This window comes from Vicia villosa, unplaced genomic scaffold (genome assembly GCF_029867415.1).
Source record: "Vicia villosa cultivar HV-30 ecotype Madison, WI unplaced genomic scaffold, Vvil1.0 ctg.000011F_1_1, whole genome shotgun sequence".
Lineage (NCBI taxonomy): Eukaryota > Viridiplantae > Streptophyta > Magnoliopsida > Fabales > Fabaceae > Vicia > Vicia villosa.
In genome coordinates this window covers 634,738-655,495 of record NW_026704941.1, presented here as the reverse complement: position 1 = coordinate 655,495, position 20,758 = coordinate 634,738, and the positions used below count along the sequence as shown (strand labels likewise).

Below are 20,758 nucleotides of genomic sequence, written 5' to 3'. Positions count from 1 at the left end.
ATAATGAGATAATAATAAAATAATCAAAATAAATAATTAATTGAATTATACTCATAATTAAAGAAATATTTAATTTTTTAAATTTGTTTTGAAGTACTTTGATGGATTTAATTGTAATAAAATTGAAGTTTAACTCTATAAGATTTAGATATTTTTTTTTTTTTGTTATTTTTATTGAAATTTGACATGAGACTATTTAAGCCTTAGAAATTATTGAATGGTAAAAACTATGAGAAAAAAGAAAATGCAATGACTTTCTACCCATTCATATAAGAAAAAAAGTTAATACTTCTTACCCCTTCAACAAAGAAAGAACAAGGTTTTTGACAATGTGAAGCTGCATAGTCAAATTTGAAAAGTAGTCCGATATTATAATGATCCTAGTCTGGTCAGACTCTTTAGTGTCTATAATTAATTAATCAAATCACATTATTTTTAATTAATCAAATCACATTAAAAGAATTTAATATTCATTCGCAACCAACGATACAATGATCATCAAATTGGAATTTGTCAAGAAAATATTTTTTCTATTACTAATATAAAATCTGATAAAAAAGTTCATTGCGAGGAAAATCAATTCAGGAAGGCAACATTAAGTTTTTGGTCCAATAATTAAAAGTAGAGATGATGATAATCACCAATTTGTTTTTGAGGATCCATTTTATCAAAGCGTCATAGATGGATGGGGATGGATATGATTTTCAAATATCAAAATTACACAAAATCATCCCTATCAATCTTGCATGCATATTCATATCATCATTCAAAGCTTTGTTATTGCATTAACAGAACAAAAACCGACTACTGACAAAACTTGAACGCTGAAACATTAATACCTATTCAAAACACTCATACCTAATCAATTCAGTCAATTAAGTAAACAAAATAAGTTCTAACCTAATCAATTATTTGTACCGTTAAAAAAATTATTGATAAAAGAAAGATGCAGAAAAGTGTTCCACGAAATTGCTTTCACTGATGTTCATGTTTTCAACAGAAACAAGAAAGCAAACCCAGAGAAAACACAAAAACAACGAAGTCGGACTGAGAGAAAACACAATAACAACGAAAGCACAAACAGAGTGTGAGAGAGACTCACTTCTATTTCAGTTTTAAAGGGGGCATTTTCAACTTCTCCATCCACACACGTGCCAAAATGGTTAGTGAATTTTTTATCCTTTCGTTTATGCGCACTAGGCCGTTTTAGAATGATGCGCTAAAATCATTTGATACATTTTTCTTTTCTTATTTACCTGAGCTTTTGCACAAAGAGAATAAATAAATAGTATACTCAAGATATAGAAAATTCTAGAAACTGGTGCAACAAGGACGAGTAACAAACTCCTACTCTTACGGTAATCACGCGCTTTACCATACCACACGCTAATGAAAAAGCTTTTCCTATTGTTTTTGGATAATGGTAACATGTTTTTTAGTAATAACTCTTTTGCGTGCTTTCCTTAAATATCAAACTACAATATTTTTTCAAATAAAAAATAAATTGGATTAGAGTCAACCAACACTATTACTAGCTCCTATTACTAGCTCCTATTCTAAATTACAAGCATGTAACGAACGATGCACCAATTACTTTAGAACTGGCTTCTTATTTTTTTCATTTCTTTAATTATGTAAGACAACCTCCGTCCCAAAATATAAGAGAAAAAACAAAAATCACACTTATTAAGAAAAGTAAAAACATAATAGTTTGAATGAAGATTTTTTGTGGTTTTCTTGAATAGGTATTAAACATAAAGAAGATAAGAATCAGCGTAAAATCTTCAATTTTCAAACCCTACTTCAACTACTGTATTTCCAGAAAATCTCTCTGACTTAAGTTTTGAAATTCTGGTATCAGATATGAGATGTCGACTGAGATGTAACGACACAAATATCTATGGAGTAAACACTATGGAGCAAGATGATAAATAACAGTAAAAACGGTGCAGAAAGTAAAGGAGTTTTGGATCCAATTCAGGAAGGCAACATTGAGTTTTTGGTCCAATAATTAAAAGTAGAGATGATGATAATCACCAGTTTGTTTTTGAGGATCCATTTTATCAAAGTGTCATACATGGATGGGGATGGATATGATTTTCAACAATCAAAATTACACAAAATCATCTGAAGTAATCTTGCATGCATATTCATATCATCATTCAACGCTTTACTATTGCATTAACAGAACAAAAACCGACTACTGACAAAACGTGAACGCTGAAACATTAATACCTATTCAAAACACTCATACCTAATCAATTCAGTCAATTAAGTAAACAAAATAAGTTCTAACCTAATCAATTATCTGTTCCATTAAACAAAATTATTGATAAAAGAAAGATGCAGAAAAGTGTTCGATGAAATTGCTTTCACTGATGTTCATGTTTTCAACAGAAACAAGAAAGCAAACCGAGAGAAAACACAAAAACAACGAAGTCGGACTGAGAGAAAACACAATAACAACGAAAGCACAAACAGAGTGTGAGAGAGACTCACTTCTATTTCAGTTTTAAAGGGGGCATTTTCAACTTCTCAATCCACACACGCGCCAAGAAAAATGTTATTTTCTCTTATATTTTGGGACAAGAAAAATGTTTTTTTCTCTTATATTTTGGGACAGAGGGAGTATTTGTTATATTAATCTTTAATATTTTTAGTTATATTTGATTATATAACGTGATATTAAGAAAATAATCAAAATAAATTATTCTCATAATTAAAGAAATATTTTATTTTTTAAATTTTTTTTTGAAGTACTTTGATGGATTTAATTGCAATAAAATTGAAGTTTAACTCTAAGATTTATATATTTTATTATATTTTTTAAGTTATTTTTATCGAAATTCGACATGAGACTATTTAAGCCTAAGGAATTATTGAATGGTAAAAACTATGAGAAAAAAGGAAATAGAATGACAGTGTAAAATATTTTCTATCAGTTCATATAAGAAAAAAAAGTACTACTTCTTACCCCCTTCAACAAGGAAAGAATAAGGTTTTTGACAATGTGAAGCTACATAGTCAAATTTGAAAAGTAGTCTGATATGATAATGATCATTCAACGCATATTCATATCATCATTCAACGCTTTGTTATTGCATTAACAGAACAAAAACCGACTACCGACAAAACGTGAACGGAAACATTAATACCTATTCAAAACACTCATACCTAATCAATTCAGTCAATTAAGTAAACAAAATAAGTTCTAACCTAATCAATTATTTGAACCACTAAACAAAAATAATGATAAAATTAAGAAATTAATCCTCACCTGATTCCAAGCTTTTTTCCAACAACTTGCTCTCGTCAACACTCTTCTCCGTCGAGAACTTATTCTCCGCCGCCTGTAACTCAAATTCATCAACACTTTTCTTTAGAGACTTCATCTCCGCCGCCAGCAACTCAGATTCATCAACACTCTTCTCCTTCGAGAAATGCTTCTCCGCCGCCGGCAACTCATACTCATCAACAATTTTCTCCGTTGAGAACTTCTTCTCCGCCGTCGGCAACTCAGATTCATCAGCACTTTTCTCCGGAGACTTCTTCTCCACCGCCGACAACTCAGATGCAGAAAAACGTTCCACGAAATTGCATTTACTGATGTTCATGTTTTCAACAGAAACAAGAAAGCAAACCGAGATAAAACACAAAAACAACGAAACCAAACTGAGAGAAAACACAAAAATAGCGAAAGCACAAACAAAGTGTGTGAGAGACTCACTTCTATTTCAGTTTCAAAGGGGGCATTTTCAACTTCTCCATCCACACACGCGCCAAAATGGTTATATAATTTTTTATCCTTTCGCTTACGCGCACAAGGATCGTTTTAGAATGATGCGCTAAAATCATTTGATACATTTTTCTTTTCTTATTTACTGAGCTTTTGCACGGAGAGAGTAAATAAGTAGTATACTAGAGATATAGAAAAGTCTAGAAACTTTTGCAACAAGGACAAGTAGCAAACTCCTACTCTTACGGTGATCATGCGCTTTACCATACCACGCGCTAATGAAAAAACTTTTCCTATTGTTTTTGGATAATGGTAACATGTTTTTTTAGTAATAACTCTTTTGTGTTGCTTTCCTTAAATATCAAACTACATTATTTTTTCAAATAAAAAATAAATTGGATTAGAGCCAACCAACACTATTAATAACTCCTCTTCTATATTACAAGCATGTAACGAAGTACCAATTACTTTAGAACTTGCTTCTTCTTTTTTTCTTTTCTTTTATTATGTAATAAAACCTCCGTCGCAAAAATTAAGAGAAAAACAAAAATCACACTTATTAAGAAAAGTAAAAACATAATAATTTGGATGAAGTTTTTTATGGTTTTCTTGAATCAATTGTGTTGGAAAGATGTAAAAATAATTCAATAGATTGTTAATTATAGAAAAAGTAAGAGAGAGAGAGAGAGAGAGAGAGAGAGAGTGAATTAAATGCAGTTTGAATTTAATTTTGCCTTGAAAAAGATAAAAGTTAATTTTTTTCTCTTATATTTAGGGACAAGAAAAATGTTTTTTTCTCTTATACTTTGGGACAGAGGGAGTATTTGTTGTATTAATCCTTAATCATTTTTAGTTATATTTGATTATATAATGAGATATTAATAAAATAATCTAAAAAAATAATTAATTAAATTATTCTCAGAATTAAAGAAATATTTTATATTTAAAAAAAAAATTGAAGTACTTTGATGGATTTTATTGCAATAAAATTGAAGTTTAACTCTATAAGATTTAGATTTTTTTTTTAAGTAATTTTTATTGAAATTCGACATGAGACTATTAATGCCTTAGGAATTATTGAAGGGTAAACACTATGAGAAAAACGGAAATGCAATGACAGTGTAAAATATTTTCTACCCGTTCATTTAAAAAAAAAAGTAATACTTCTTACCCCTTCAACAAGGAAATAGCAAGGTTTTTGACAATGTGAAGCTACATAGTCAAATTTGAAAAGTACCCCGATATGATAATTATCCTAGTCTAGCCAGACTCCTTAGTGCCTATAATTAATTAATCAAATCACATTATTTTTAATTAATCAAATCACATTAAAAGAATTTAATATTCATACTCAACTCATTCGCAACCAACTATACGATGATCATCTAATTGGAATTTGTCAAGAAAAGATTTTTTCTATTACTAACATAAAATCTGATTAAAAAAGTTCATTGGGAGGAAAATCAATTCAGGAAGGCAACATTGAGTTTTCGGTCCAACAATTAAAAGTAGAGATGATGATAATCACCCGTTTGTTTTTTAGGATCCATTTTATCAAAGCATCATAGATGGATGGGGATGGATATGATTTTCAACAATCAAAATTACACAAAATCATCCCTAGTATTCTTGCATGCATTATTCATATCATCATTCAACGCTTTGTTGTTGCATTAACAGAACAAAAACCGACTACTAACAAAACATGAACGCTGAAACATTAATACCTATTCAAAACACTCATACCTAATCAATTCAGTCAATTAAGTAAACAAAATAAGTTCTAACCTAATCAATTATTTGTTCCATTAAACAAAATTATTGATAAAAGAAAGATGCAGAAAAACGTTCCACGAAATTGCTTTCACTGATGTTCATGTTTTCAACAGAAACAAGAAAGCAAACCGAGAGAAAACACAAAAACAACGAAACCGGTCTGAGAGAAAACACAATAACAACGAAAGCACAAACAGAGTGTGAAAGAGACTCACTTCTATTTCAGTTTTAAAGGGGGCATTTTCAACTTCTCGATCCACGCACGCGGCAAAATGGTTTTAGAATGATGTGCTAAAATCATTTGATACATTTTTCTGTTCTTATTTACCTGAGCTTTTGCACAGAGAGAGTAAATAAGTAGTATACTAGAGATATAGAAAATTCTAGAAACTTGTGCAACAAGGACAAGTAAAAAACTCGTACTCTTACGGTGATCACGCGCTTTATCATAACACTAGTTAATGAAAAACGTTTTCCTATTGTTTTTGGATAATGGTAACATGTTTTTTTTAGTAATAACTCTTTTGTGTTGCTTTCCATAAATATAAAACTACATTATTTTTTCAAATAAAAAATAAATTGGAATAGAGCCAACCAACACTATTAATAGCTCCTCTTCTATATATTACAAAAATCACACTTATTAAAAAAAAGTAAAAACAATATAATTTGGTTTAAGATTTTTCGTGGTTTTCTTGAATCAATTATGTTGGAAAGATGTAAAAATAATTCTAATAGATTGTTAATTATAAAAAAAAGTAAGAGAGAGAGTAAATTAAATGCAGTTTGGATTTAATTTTACCTTGAAAAAGTTAAAATCTAATTTTTTTTCTCTTATATTTAGGGACAACAAAAATGTTTTTTTTCTCTTATATTTTGGAACAGAGGGAGTAATTGTTATATCTGCTTGAAGCTTCCACATATAGTATATAATAACCTATATTTTTTAATTATTTTATTCATGAACAGATTGGAATCTGATGAATACTCTCAGTCACGGTCACAATCACAATCACAGTACTAGCAACGAAGTTCCAAAGGTTGCAGATTTTCTTGGTGTGAACAGCAAGAGTACTACTTTTTTTTTGATAAGCCAGCAAGAGTACTACTGAAAATGAGTCAGATCTTGCAGCCTTTAATGAAATCAATAATCATTCTTCAGATAACTACTTCTTCATGCCACTACAAAGCAACTCAGCTTTAGAACCAACTTCTAGCAATAGTTATGATCAATATCAAGAAAACGGTAACAATAATCTGCAGTCGTTGACATTATCAATGGGGAGTGGTACTAAAGATTCCACATGTGAAACCAGTGGCGAAAATAATAACACTATAGTTGAAGCAGCTGCACCTAAAAGAGCTTTGGATACATTTGGCCAAAGAACATCAATATACCGCGGTGTAACAAGGTTCGAAATTCTTCCATAAAATCTTCTCTAGTTACGATTTATAATTTGTTGTGTTCGGTTATTCAACAGCAACGATGTTTACCGGTATATCATTCATTTTGTTTTGCTTTTATCCTTCAAAATCTGTATAGACATAGATGGACAGGAAGATATGAAGCTCATCTTTGGGATAATACTTGTAGAAGGGAAGGACAATCAAGAAAAGGTCGCCAAGGTAATAACAAATCAACTATACTAATTAGGTTTTTTTTTGAAATATTGACTATATATTAACACATTTATATGTTTCTTGATCTTGGTTTTTGCTTCTTATTTTCATCATCAGTCTATTTAGGTGGTTATGACAAAGAAGAAAAAGCAGCAAGAGCTTATGATTTAGCTGCACTAAAATACTGGGGAACATCCACCACAACAAACTTTCCAGTAATTAATCATGTTCATGATGTTAATGATGTTTGTTGAAATTGCTACAAATTTCTAGAATATTCTAAATATAATATGTATGAAAATGGTAGAATATCCTAGAATTATAGTCTATAAGAATATGGTAGAATAATCTAGAACTATAGTGTGAATGGATATGGTAGATCAATCTAGAATTATAAGTGTATGTAAAATATAGAATAACCTAGAATCATCATGATACTAATCTATCATGAGAATTCTATAAAGAACTAAGAGATGTAGAAATATTCACCACCATTGAGAGGTTGGTGACTTGAGCCTATAAATAGGCAATTGCTATCTTGTAATTCATCATCCAAGAAATCAATGACATAGTCTTCTTTCTAAACTACTCTCTAAAACTATCTTTTATCAACTATCAACTAATCAACCACTAACAGTGGCATCAGAGCTACGTTCAGTCATACATTGGGCGTAGTTATATTACCTACCTAACATTCCAAAATCCTCCCAACTACTTCAAAATTTTCCTTTGTAATATTAACCCACTTCAAAAACAATTTCTAAGCTATGGATAACACCACTCAATTATCATCTATTTCTGTCCCTATTTTCAATGGTGAAAATTATGATTTCTGGCGTGTTAAAATGGAAACATATTTTTCATCTCAAGATTTATGGGACATATTAGAAGAAGGCTTCACTGTTCCCGCGAATACTTCAACTCTTAATGCAACTCAAGAAAAGGAGTTGAAGAAAAATAAACAGAAAAATTCAAAGGCGTTGTTCACCTTGCAACAAGCCATGACTGATGCAATTTTTCCAAGAATTATGGGAGCTAAGACTGCCAAAGATGCGTGGAACACATTGAAGGAGGAGTTTCAAGGAAGTGATAAGGTATGTGCTGTTAAACTTCAATCTCTAAGAAGAGATTTTGAACTATTAAAGATGAAGGATTTTGAGACAGTTAAAGATTACTATTCTAAAGTCAAAGAAATAGTTAATCAAATGAGACCTTTTGGGGATGATATTCTTGACAAGAAAATTGTTGAGAAAATTCTAATTACTATGCCCCCAAAGTTTGACCCAATCGTGACAACGATTGAGGAAACCAAAGATTTGTCCACTCTATCAGTGACAGAACTGGTGGGCTCTCTTGAAGCATATGAGCAAAGACTGAATAGGCATAAAGAAGATACGCTTGAAAATGCCTTCCGATCAAAGCTCAAATTTCGGCCCCAAAATAAAGAATATGAAGGAAAGAAGAGTTATGGAGAAACTTCTAGAAGAAGAGAAGCTTCTAGAAATTTCTTTAAGAACAAGCCAGATAAAAATCCTCCATGCAATATATGCAAAAGACCAGGCCACGCAGAGAAAAATTGTTGGTACCGTAATATACCACAATGCAACCATTGCAAGAAGTTCGGACACATGGAGAAAAATTGTCGCAACGAAGATAGGCATCAAGCTAATATTGCAGAGGAGCATGATCAAGAACAATGTATGTTCTATGCCACTCAAGACTCAATGAAAGAAAAAGGAGGAAGTTGGTACTTGGATAGTGGATGTAGCAATCACATGGCTAAGGATGAGACTATTTTCAAAAGCATTGACGAGTCTGTCAAAGTGAAAGTCCGACTGGGAAATGGTAGTGTGGTTGAATCAAAAGGAAAAGGCACTGTCATGGTGGAGACTGATAAAGGTACGCGACTCATCCATGATGTCTTACTAGTTCCCAGCCTAAAAGAAAATCTTCTAAGCATTGGTCAAATGATGGAGAGAGGCTATACACTTCACTTTGAAGGAGGTGTATGCAAAATATTAGACAACAAAAATAAAAGGGCCGAGATTTCCCAAGTGAATATGAATAAGAGCGATAGAAGCTTCCCGCTAAATTTAAAATATGCAACTAACATTGCCATGAAAGTACAAGTTGATGATTCATGGCTCTGGCATCGAAGATTTGGCCACTTCAACACGCATGCCTTGAAGCAGTTACATGAGAAGAACATGATGAGAGATCTTCCAAGCATAAAGGACAACAATGAGGTGTGCGAAGGGTGTCTCCTTAGTAAGCAACACCGATTCCCATTTTCAACAAGTGGAGCATGGAGAGCGAAAGACCTGTTGGAGCTGATACATACCGACGTATGTGGACCGATGAGGACGCCATCACATGAGAACAACAGGTACTTTATACTCTTCATTGACGACTTCTCTAGAATGACATGGGTCTATTTCCTAAAAGAAAAATCAGAAGTATTTGGAGTATTCAAAAAGTTCAAGGCCCTTGCGGAAAATCAAAGTGGAAAACGGATAAAAGTACTAAGAAGTGATCGCGGCAAAGAGTACACCTCTCGCGAGTTTGACAGATTTTGCACGGATGAAGGCATAGAGCGACAACTTACAGTCGTATATTCACCTCAACAAAATGGTGTGTCCGAGAGAAAGAATCACATAGTTATGGAGATGGCTAGATCGATGCTCAAGGAGAAGGGACTGCCTAACACATTCTGGACTGAAGCGGTCTACACTGCTGTTTACATACTCAATAGATGTCCAACTAAGGCAGTACAAGATAAGACTCCAATTGAAGCCTGGAGCAGGAAGAAGCCATCAGCAAAGCACCTAAGGGTCTTTGGATCTATATGCTACATTCATATTCCAGACGTGAAGAGGCATAAGATTAAAGACAAGACTATACGAGGTATCTTCCTGGGGTATAGCACAATCTCTAAGGGTTACCGTGTCTATAACTTGCAAACTAAAAAACTCGTCATCAGTCGAGATGTTGAAGTTGATGAGAATGCTTCTTGGAATTGGGATGAAGAAAAAGTGGAGAAGAACATCCTTATACCAACTCAACTACCTCAAGAAGAACCCGAGGACGAAGAACCTGAGGAAGAAGAATCAGGTGAACCTCTTTCGCCTCCACCACAACAACAAGAACAAGAACTATCATCACCAGAGTCTACTCCAAGACGAGTAAGATCCTTGGTGGACATATATGAAACCTGTAACATGGCCATACTTGAACCTGGAAGTTTTGAAGAAGCGTCAAAGCAAGAAGTATGGGTCAAGGCAATGGAAGAAGAGATAAAGATGATCGAGAAAAACAACACATGGGAGTTAGTAAATTGTCCCCATGGAAAAGATATCATTGGGGTTAAGTGGGTCTATAAGACAAAGCTCAACCCTGATGGCACCATACAGAAACACAAGGCGAGGCTAGTAGCTAAGGGTTACTCACAACAACCTGGGATTGACTACAATGAGACATTTGCACCAGTAGCTCGTATTGATACCATAAGAGCTCTAATAGCTCTTACCGCACAAAAAGGATGGAGTATCCATCAACTAGATGTCAAATCTGCCTTCCTTAATGGCGTACTTGAAGAAGAGATCTATGTCGAGCAGCCAGGAGGATTCATATCTGAAGGTGAAGAAAGCTAAGTGTTAAGACTAAGAAAAGCACTCTACGGTTTGAAGCAAGCACCTCGAGCATGGTATAGCATAATCGATCAATATTTCATGGATCGAGGATTCAGGAGGAGCAAGAGTGAGCTTACACTTACATCAAGTCCCAAGGTCAGTACACTCTCTTACTCTCTCTATATGTAGATGACCTTATCTACACGGGAAACAATACTAAGATGATGACGGAGTTTAAAGAAGACATGATGAAGACCTTTGAGATGACCGACCTTGGTTTGATGAGTTACTTCCTCGGTATAGAGGTAAGACAGAGAAATGAAGGGATATTCATCTCACAAAAGAAATACACAGAAGGCTTACTTAAGAAATTCAAGATGTACGGTTGCAAACCTGTCGCTACTCCACTCATAAAAAATGAGAAACTACAAAAGAATGATGGAGCACCAGAAGCTGATGCATCTAAATACAGAAGTCGAATTGGAAGTCTCCTATATTTAACAGCTACACGGCCAGATATAATGTATGCTACAAGTCTTCTATCAAGATTCATGCAAAGCCCAAGTCAAATACACTTTGGAGCAGGAAAAAGAATTTTGAGGTATCTTCAAGGAACAAAAGAGTTCGATATATGGTACACTACCGAAACCAACTCCGGATTACTTGGCTACACCGACAGTGATTGGGCAGGTTCACTAGATGACATGAAGAGCACCTCTGGCTATGCTTTCTCTCTAGGATCAGGAATTTTTTCTTGGGCGTCAAAGAAGCAAGCTACAGTTGCACAATCAACAGCAGAAGCAGAGTACGTGGCAGCTGCTGAAGCAACGAGTCAAGCTATATGGCTTCGCAGGATACTCGAAGACATGGCAGAAAAACAAGATGAGCCTACTAAGATCAACTGTGACAACAAATCAGCAATTGTAATGGCAAAAAATCCAGTGCATCACAGCAGAACAAAACACATAGCAATCAAGTATCACTTTATCAGAGAAGCTGAAGCAACTAAAGAGATCAAACTTGACTACTGCAGGACAGAAGATCAAATTGCAGGTATATTCCCGAGATCAAGATTTGAAGAGCTACGAGCTATGCTTGGAGTCACGGAAATTTGCATCAAGGAGGAGTGTTGAAATTGCTACAAATTTCTAGAATATTCTAAATATAATATGTATGAAAATGGTAGAATATCCTAGAATTATAGTGTATAAGAATATGGTAGAATAATCTAGAACTATAGTGTGAATGGATATGGTAGATCAATCTAGAATTATAAGTGTATGTAAAATATAGAATAACCTAGAATCATCATGACACTAATCTATCATGAGAATTCTAGAAAGAACTAAAGAGATGTAGAAATATTCACCACCATTGAGAGGTTGGTGACTTGAGCCTATAAATAGGCAATTGCTATCTTGTAATTCATCATCCAAGAAATCAATTACATAGCCTTCTTTCTAAACTACTCTCTAAAACTATCTTTTATCAACTATCAACTAATCAACCACTAACAATGTTAAATACTTAATTAGGTCAATTCAAAATTGTCATACCCCAAAATTTGCCCTCCAGATTCTTTTTTAAGCGTATGCTTTGCATATCATCCGCAAATTAACTTAATTTTGCATTTTTTCGAAAAATAATGTAGAACCTGTTCATCTTTGCGTATTTTGGTCATTTTTACGATTTAACAATATTTTCGGTTCACTAACCCCTTTTTAGGCTTACAATTATAATTTTAATTCAATTTAGATTTAAGTTGAATTTTAATCGAAATTAGTAAATCATTTTATTATATTTACATATTATTCTATTTCTTTTTGGTTTTTAGGTGCAAATAGAAATGAAGTCCATTGAACTTAAATTGGTCCAAGCCCATCCATATTTCATCATAATTTCAAATTTTTTTTATTTTGTTAACATATTATAATTTTTATTTTAATTTTTATTCATAAAAAATTCAAAATAAATTAAATAAATATGGAAGCATGGAATAGGAACACGTGAATCATATCAAAATCATCCAAATATTAATCTTAAGGACCAAAGAAATCATTGAAGATTGATTGGCATGTGATTGGCTTCAAAATAGAAGTTTTCTATATCTTTTCCATATCCAAAGCAATCTCTTGATTTCACAAAGATTGAATCTAGTTTTCTTGACCTAACAAAGTCTGTTATATATACAAGAGGTCTCAAAGCCAAAGAGAGGATTTTGGTCGACCTTTAGGATTCTCACAAAAGTTTCAAAAATCACAAAAAGGCATAGGTTCGGATTCAACAATTGGAACGAGTTCAAAGTGTTTTGGGGTCACAATTGCGTTCCTGAGCATTCTCTGAAGCTATCCGGACTATCCTCAAGGTCTCACGCAGTCAGAATCGCCCCCTGAACATCACGGTTTGCTCATGTTCTTTCAAAATTCAATCTCATGAATTCATTCACCATAAACGTAATTCGATTGCATATTGATGTTTATAATCGTGTTTGCAAAGTGTTTGAAACATTTAATTGAAGTTTTGATGCAGGAATCCTAAGATGCCATTGTTAGGGTTTACTTTCTTCAAATGAGGAATTTTAATTAGAGGCAAAATTAGGCAAAGTTAAGGGCAAAATCGGACTCGGAATGATGTTTACAAATAATTTGGACTATTATTTTGTGTTTATTGATGAATTTTCGCAGGTTTTGAGATTGGGGGTTCATGGCCACGATGCAAAACGTTGCTAAAATGTCTCTGTTCTTCCAGGAAATCCCACGAAGGGGATGACAGGCTGGGCGCTTTTTTTTAATTCAAACCCTCGAATTGTTTTTGTTATATATTTACTGTTGCATAATGACATCATGAGACAAACACAGCATAGATGGCAAGGGAGTGCGTTTAGTGTTGGCCAGCGAGAAGACCTGGATTCGAATCCTAGGAAAGTCACTTATGTTTTTACAATTGCAAATTCGTGCGATCCAGTGCGTTAGTCAGAGCGAGATCCACCATGCGCCTTCCAACCAAAGGCCATCAGATTTCAGGCAAAGATAATCCAACGCTCCTGAGAGCGCATACGCACCATGTACCTCCAAGAGCCTACCACACCAGATCAATTACGCTAAGTGTCAATTTTTTTTTTCAATTTTTATTGTATAACTTAGTTTTTATTCAAATTTTATTTGTTTATTTAATACAAACTCATTTAAATATTCTCCCAAATTTCATTATTTTCATAAGTAATAAAAACTATTATTTATTTTTATAATTTGATTTTAGTCATTTTTTTAATTAAATGATTAAATTATTTTGGTTATTTAATTACTTAATTAATTATAAAGACTTTTATTAATTAACTAAAATACCCAATAGGTTAGAAAATTTAATCGAAATTTTATTTTCATCGATTTAATTAATTAGGTTAAAACCAATAATTAATTAATTCGATTTCATTTATTTCATTAACCATGGTTGACTTGTATCCTAATCAGGGTTTACACAGATCATGCCTACACTGAAAAAAATATTTCTTTGTGGATTTTTCAGGGTAATTATTAGACACCTCCCGACTGTGAACCTCGTCTACTACGAAACTAAGTCCCGATTTCACCCTTATTTAAACATTTGTCATTTTATCAGGGTTTGCCTTTAAATATAATGAACTCCGCCTACACTGACCTTCTTTTTTTTGCTTGCCTCTCTTGCCATTTTTCAGGGTTAACCTCGGGGCTACCCCCGACTACCAACCATATCAGATCAAATCAAAAAAGCTAAGTCCTTTTCTTATTTATTTTATTTTATTTCCTTTTTGCCTTTTTATTTATTTATTATTATTTATCTATTTAATTAGGGTTAACCCTAATTGTCAATGAATCGATAATACACTCACCTCTGTTTTCTGTTTATTTCTCCCTTTTCCAATTTTCAGGGTTTGACAACCGCCAAATCACGAATAGTCGGTAACCCTAAACTCAATCTTTTTTATTCTTTCTGTTTTTAATTATTACTTATGTCAAACCCGCTGGTTTCATCTTCCCTTTCCCCACGCTGGTTTCTTTTTCCCCTTCCCCATATTGCTTTAATATGTTCGTGTGGTTAGTAACCCTAGGGAGTGACAACTTTGAAATTGAAACTAGAATCACTTAATTTTTACAAGATAAATATTCGAATTAATCACGTGATTGTTGCACCCACGCACACTTTTTGGTAACCCCTCTTGTTGCCTGTTGCCTTGTTGCCTTGTGTTTTTTTGCAGAATAGCCATGTCCCTCGAATACGAGGATACCTCAGCCATGTTACCTCAATTAAGATCATGGGTCCCTAATGATGCTGAGGTATCCTCTGGCTGCCTACGAAAGGCTGAGGTATCCTCTGGCTGCCTACGAAAGGCTATTATGTTCTTCCCTCAGACTACGTGCCTCTCTATGGCATGGAACAGTCTTATGGCGAACGAACTCTCGATGACCCTTCAACCTCCAAATGAAAGGCTTCCTACCCTCTTATGGTATGGATAGACCCTTTCGCCCGAAAGGCTAAAAGAACATTTTTCATCTAACCAGGTAATTGCCCCTAATTGCTTTGCCTTGCTCTAAAAACTTTTTTCATATTCTTTCTCATAAACCTTCAAAATGGCTACGCTCGTTTACGAGCTAAAGTCCATATTCACTTCTTCTACATTTCTGAACGAAAAAGAGCAAAGCAATTAAGAGCCCATGGAAAGCCATGGATGCAAAGGGTGCCTTACACCTTCCCTTTGCATAATTACCCCCCGAACCCTGTTTTTGTTTAAAAGGTTTTTCCTGTTCTTTTAGCCTTTCTGATTTAATTTGGATAAAATAAAAGTCGGTGGCGACTCTTGCTAACCGCGACATTTCGATAAAGTCAGTTCACCGTATTACAAAAACTAATCACTTTATATGCTTATTATTCATTGTCTTTCAGATCAGTAACTATGAGAAGGAAGTTGAAGAAATGAAGAACATGACAAGACAAGAGTTTGTAGCATCCATAAGAAGAAAAAGTAGTGGATTTTCAAGGGGTGCGTCAATGTATCGCGGAGTCACAAGGCATCACCAACACGGAAGATGGCAAGCGAGAATCGGTCGAGTCGCAGGAAACAAAGATCTCTACTTAGGAACATTCACTAAGCTTCATTCATGCATGCACCACATAACAAATTAAAAATATGAAATCATGATAATAATAATAGTTAATATTAGAATATTGTTTATCATAGGTACTGAAGAAGAAGCTGCAGAAGCTTATGATATAGCTGCAATTAAGTTCAGAGGATTAAGCGCGGTAACAAACTTCAACATGAATCATTACGAAGTGAAGGCGATTCTTGAAAGTAACACTCTTCCTAAAGGAGGAGGAGCTGCAAAACGGTTGAAAGAAGCACAAGCTCTAGAATGTTCTAGAAAAAGAGAACAAGAGATGGTAGCACTTCAATATGGACTAGGATCTTCAAGTTCAAGTAGGTTAGAGTTACAAGGTTACCCTTTAATGCAATTTGAACAACAAACACAACATCATCATCAACAACAACAACAACAACAACCTTTGCTGACACTGCAAAACCAGGAAGTATATCCGTCGTCGTTTCATGATCAGAGTTATTTACAAACTCAGCTTCAGTTGCATCAACAGCAACAAGGTGGATTTTACAGCTACAATGGTGATTATAGTATTCAGAATCATCCGGGTTTGATGGAGAATAATGATGGTGGTGGAGGGTATATTGGGAATAATAATAATAACAATCTTATGGGAGGAACAGCGGATTACGACATGGCTTCCGGAGGTTATGGAGGTTGGTCGGCGGGAGATTCCATGCAAGGTTCAAATGGAGGTGGTGGTGTTTTCACAATGTGGAATGGTTTGAGTAATTAACTTGAAGAACTTGACTAGTTGTTAATTGTTATACAATTTAATTTCTTGTTTTTTTTCATGGTCATTTTTAATTGATTCTGCTATATTATAACTAGTTAGGTGAATTAAATTTTTATTCTTATGGTTTTGCTTTTGGGTTAGTTATTGGAGATTTTCTCAATCCACTGTCTAAAATTTGTATGTTTAGTATGGACCAGTTTTGCATTATATGGCCATTTGGATGTGCGACAATCAGTTTGTAATTTATATATATTAGTTTCTCAATTCACAATCTAAAATGCAGAAATTTATTAGAATTTTTGTTTAATAGTGTATTTGATCAAATTAAACTATATAAGAGGTTGATTGTTAGAAATTCTCAATTCTTTATTTAAGTTTGTAATTTAAAAAAATACTCATGTCCATCCAATAGCACTTGGTTTAAGAGTGCCTTGGTTTTCTTTGTATTTGCTTGGAGAGGGTTGTCGCGTTTTCTGAAAAATTGAGACAAAGAGCATTGGATTGATCCAGCTCGTTATTTTAATGAAAGTTGTCACTGCGCTTTATTGTTTTTAAAGGAAATGGAAAAAAATAGCGAAATAAAACCAAAATAAATTTTTAAAATCAAAACTAATAAAATAAACATAGATCTTAGGTTCGGGGGTTGGTTATGCAAGGGGAAAGTATTACACTACTGCGAAAAAGACATTTAACAATGATTCGAAAAGATATATAATCACGCAGGATCAGGCGTTGTTATGTAGCGTGTGGTAGTATATGCGGCACTTTCAATCACGGTCCAGTGACTGTCGTAGTAAATAGGAAAGCTTGTGCTCTTTAACAACGATTATTAGATAACCGTTGTGATATTAAATGTGAATAAATGTCAATCGTTTCGTACCAGAATCAGCACTACACCATTTATGAATTGTTATCAAAACATGTATTTTAAGTACACAATAAATTTAAACAGTTCGAGATATGCATTCTTTCCGACTTCCAAAGAGAATAGAAAGCGTATAGAATTAAAGAAACAATAATGAGCATCTTTGATTTTAAAACTTCCAAGAGAAGAAGATAAAGAATCAGAAGGAACAATATAAAAGCGGAAGAACCAAAACACAAAAACAATTACATTCAAGGGAATGCTGAGAATCCAAATGTTGTTGTAGAGGATGTTCTGGTGCAAAACTAACCTGAGCCTCAAGATGTTGTTGTATATGGTGTTGTGGCGCAAAACCAGCATCAAATTCAAGATGTTGCTGAAGAGGTTGTTGTGTTTAGACTAATGAGAGCTCTTAGAGTGAGGAGAAGAAGAATAAGAAGAAGATGAAGGTTGAGGCAATAATTAATTTTTTCAATTCTGATGATGATTATGAGGCCCACTATGATTGGTCTAATTTTATCTCAGCGAGAGGGTTTAGATATGATAATGGTTTTTGATTATGTAATGAAAGTTTATGTAATGAAAGCTTAAACTATCAACTTAAACTATCATCTTAAACTACAAATTGGATAAACTAACAAACAAATTATTGTAATTGAAAATTCAACAGTTTGCGATGAACTTACTCGTAAGAAACCATCTTTTAGTTGCATTCCTGTCAAGTTCACTACATCTTCAACTATTACATTTCATAACAAAGTAAATATTAAACATAAAGAAGATAAGAATCAGTGTAAAATCTTCAATTTTCAAACCCTACTTCAACTACTGTATTTCCAGAAAATCTCTCTGACTTAAGTTTTGAAATTCTTGTATCAGATATGTGATGTCGACTGAGATGTAACGACACAAATATCTATGGAGTAAACACTGTGGAGAAAGACGATAAATAACAGTAAAATGGTGCAGAAAGTAAAGGAGTTTTGGATCCAATTCAGGAAGGAAACATTGAGTTTTTGATCCAATAATTAAAAGTAGAGATTATGATAATCACCTGTTTGTTTTTTAGGATCCATTTTATCAAAGCATCAGAGATGGATGGGGATGGATATGATTTTCAACAATCAAAATTACACAAAATCATCCCTAGTAATCTTGCATGCATATTCATATCATCATTCAACGCTTTGTTATTGCATTAACAGAACAAAAACCAACTACTGGAAAAACGTGAACGTTGAAATGTAACACCCCAATTTCTTTAAGCATGAGACCTATGGATAATTAATAGTTGTTAAGAGAAGTTGTTATAAATTCTAAGGATTGGTTAGAATTGAACTTGATGGCACCTTGGTAATTATGTCATGGTTGAAGGGTAGTGTGGTCATTCCACTACTTAAATAGGAACTTAAAGACTTGTTTGGTTGAAATGACTCATTCTTGCCTGACCAAAATCAGAATTTTGGGGAAAGATAGAGAGAAAACGTGAAAGGAAGGGAAAGGAAGAAGAGGCATCAAATTCATTTTCCATGGATGCATGTATGAGGAGTTAGGTGATTTTGGAGAAAGAACCATGATCAAGTGCATCATCTTCTCCTTCATCTCCTTCTAAGCTTGGAATTCATAATCTCTTCCCTATTCAAGGTGAGTTCCATAGATAGGAACTTGGGATAGGAGAATTAAGGATTTTGGCATGAATTGGGGTTTTGGGGATTGATGAGAAATTTATGAATTTCATGTTGTTAGATTATGCATGTGTAGCTTATTTTTGCTATATAAATGAAATTGTATGATTTTTGAATGATATTGGAAGTTTGGAATGGTTTGGAATGGAATTGGTATGGAAGAACACCATTAAAATGCAGAATTTTTTGGTCTGTGAGCGATGTAACCGGTTACATGGTTGATGAAACCGGTTACATGCGTGAAAAAGGGTGAAAAACGCAGTTTTTGGGTCATGTAACCGGTTACATGATTCATGTAACCCGTTACATCACTATTTGGGCAACTTTTTTGAAACTTCCGAAATTCATAACTTTTGCATCGTATATCCGATTGACGCGAATTTTATATCATTGGAAAGCTAGCAGAAAGGGCTATGAGATGCCTAAGCTTCCATAGCTCTATCATACTCCTAAATATTACCAAAGTCCAAGTGTATATCTTGTATCTTGTTTAATAAAAGTAAGACTTGGTGAAAAATTAGTATGCTACATGTATGATTGACTCTTGGGTTTATATAAGCTAACCTAAGTATAATACATGATTAATCAAAGATAATTATGACATGTAATGACGGATTGAGTTATATGGACCAAGATATGAAAGGTTCTACAATTAACATAAGTGTTAAAAGGATGTTTACTAAATTAACATAATGGTGAGGTAATCCTTAGAATGCATATTGTGAAGGATTAACGGAGGTCAACTAACAAGGTTGTTCCATGGACAAGGGTTACATAATGGGCATGAGGGTAGTAACCGGTGTGATGCTTGTTACTTATATGTGTTTGTCCTTGTGATGTGACGTCCAAGGATGCTCCCAGGCCATATATGAAGGTCCTTATCGGGTGTGACGCTCGGGATTGATTGGTGCTCTGTAGTTCATGAGTATTCTTCGGGGATGCGAACCAATACCTTCCCCTTATCGGTCTCATTATTGAGGATTCGAATCGTGTGATGCGATTCGGAGTTGATTCCATGGGTTTGATGAGTTGAATTGTGCGATGCAATTCGATCTGAATCCATGTTTCCCTACGGTCCATATTATTGAGGATTCGAATCGTGCGATGCGATTCAGAGTTGATTTCATGGTTTCGATGAGTTAAATTGTGCGATGCAATTCGATGAGAATCCATGTTTCCCTATGGTCCATACTGTTGATGTTTCGAATCGTGTGATGCGGTTTGAATTTAGAATTCCATGGTTTTGAGGAGTTGAATCGTGCAACACGATTCAATGTCAATTCTTGGATTCCCTATAGTCTATATGAGTTAATTACCATGTAGATTTAAAAGGTATGCTTCTAGGTCTTGTTCTGAGAGCAGATAGGCAAGTAAGTTCGGAAGACCTATCTTGGAGGAAACATATACCTAATATCTGAACATGCGATATGTTTTCCGAGTATCCAATCGGGTGGTCAGTGGACACTAAATCGTGGAGCTACGAGTTGATAGGATTTCATGTACTGGGTAGTGAGGAAACCTTAGGATCTGAGATGGATATGTAGATGATACATGTACCCGATAGAGCCGAGAGGAC

General features: G+C 34.0%; 1 protein-coding gene across 1 annotated transcript; it reads left to right on the top strand.

Annotated features, from left to right (window-relative positions):
- The first annotated feature begins 6,492 nt into the window (after nt 1-6,492).
- Nucleotides 6,493-16,853, top strand: LOC131621791 (AP2-like ethylene-responsive transcription factor PLT2). Its single transcript, XM_058892831.1, has 6 exons — nt 6,493-6,570; nt 6,614-6,924; nt 7,056-7,138; nt 7,250-7,347; nt 15,682-15,883; nt 15,977-16,853. The coding sequence occupies exons 1-6, from the start codon at nt 6,493-6,495 to the stop codon at nt 16,630-16,632; spliced, it is 1,428 nt and encodes a 475-aa protein (XP_058748814.1). The 3' UTR covers nt 16,633-16,853.
- Nucleotides 16,854-20,758: the final 3,905 nt, after the last annotated feature.

Excerpts from the sequence above, each read along its gene's own strand:
- LOC131621791 (XM_058892831.1), top strand. The coding sequence starts at position 6,493 with ATGAATACTCTCAGTCACGGTCACAATCACAATCACAGTACTAGCAAC. Across the intron at positions 6,571-6,613 it reads AGGTTGCAGATTTTCTTGGT|AGTACTACTGAAAATGAGTC; the intron begins GTGAACAGCAAG and ends TAAGCCAGCAAG. Across the intron at positions 7,348-15,681 it reads CCACCACAACAAACTTTCCA|ATCAGTAACTATGAGAAGGA; the intron begins GTAATTAATCAT and ends ATTGTCTTTCAG.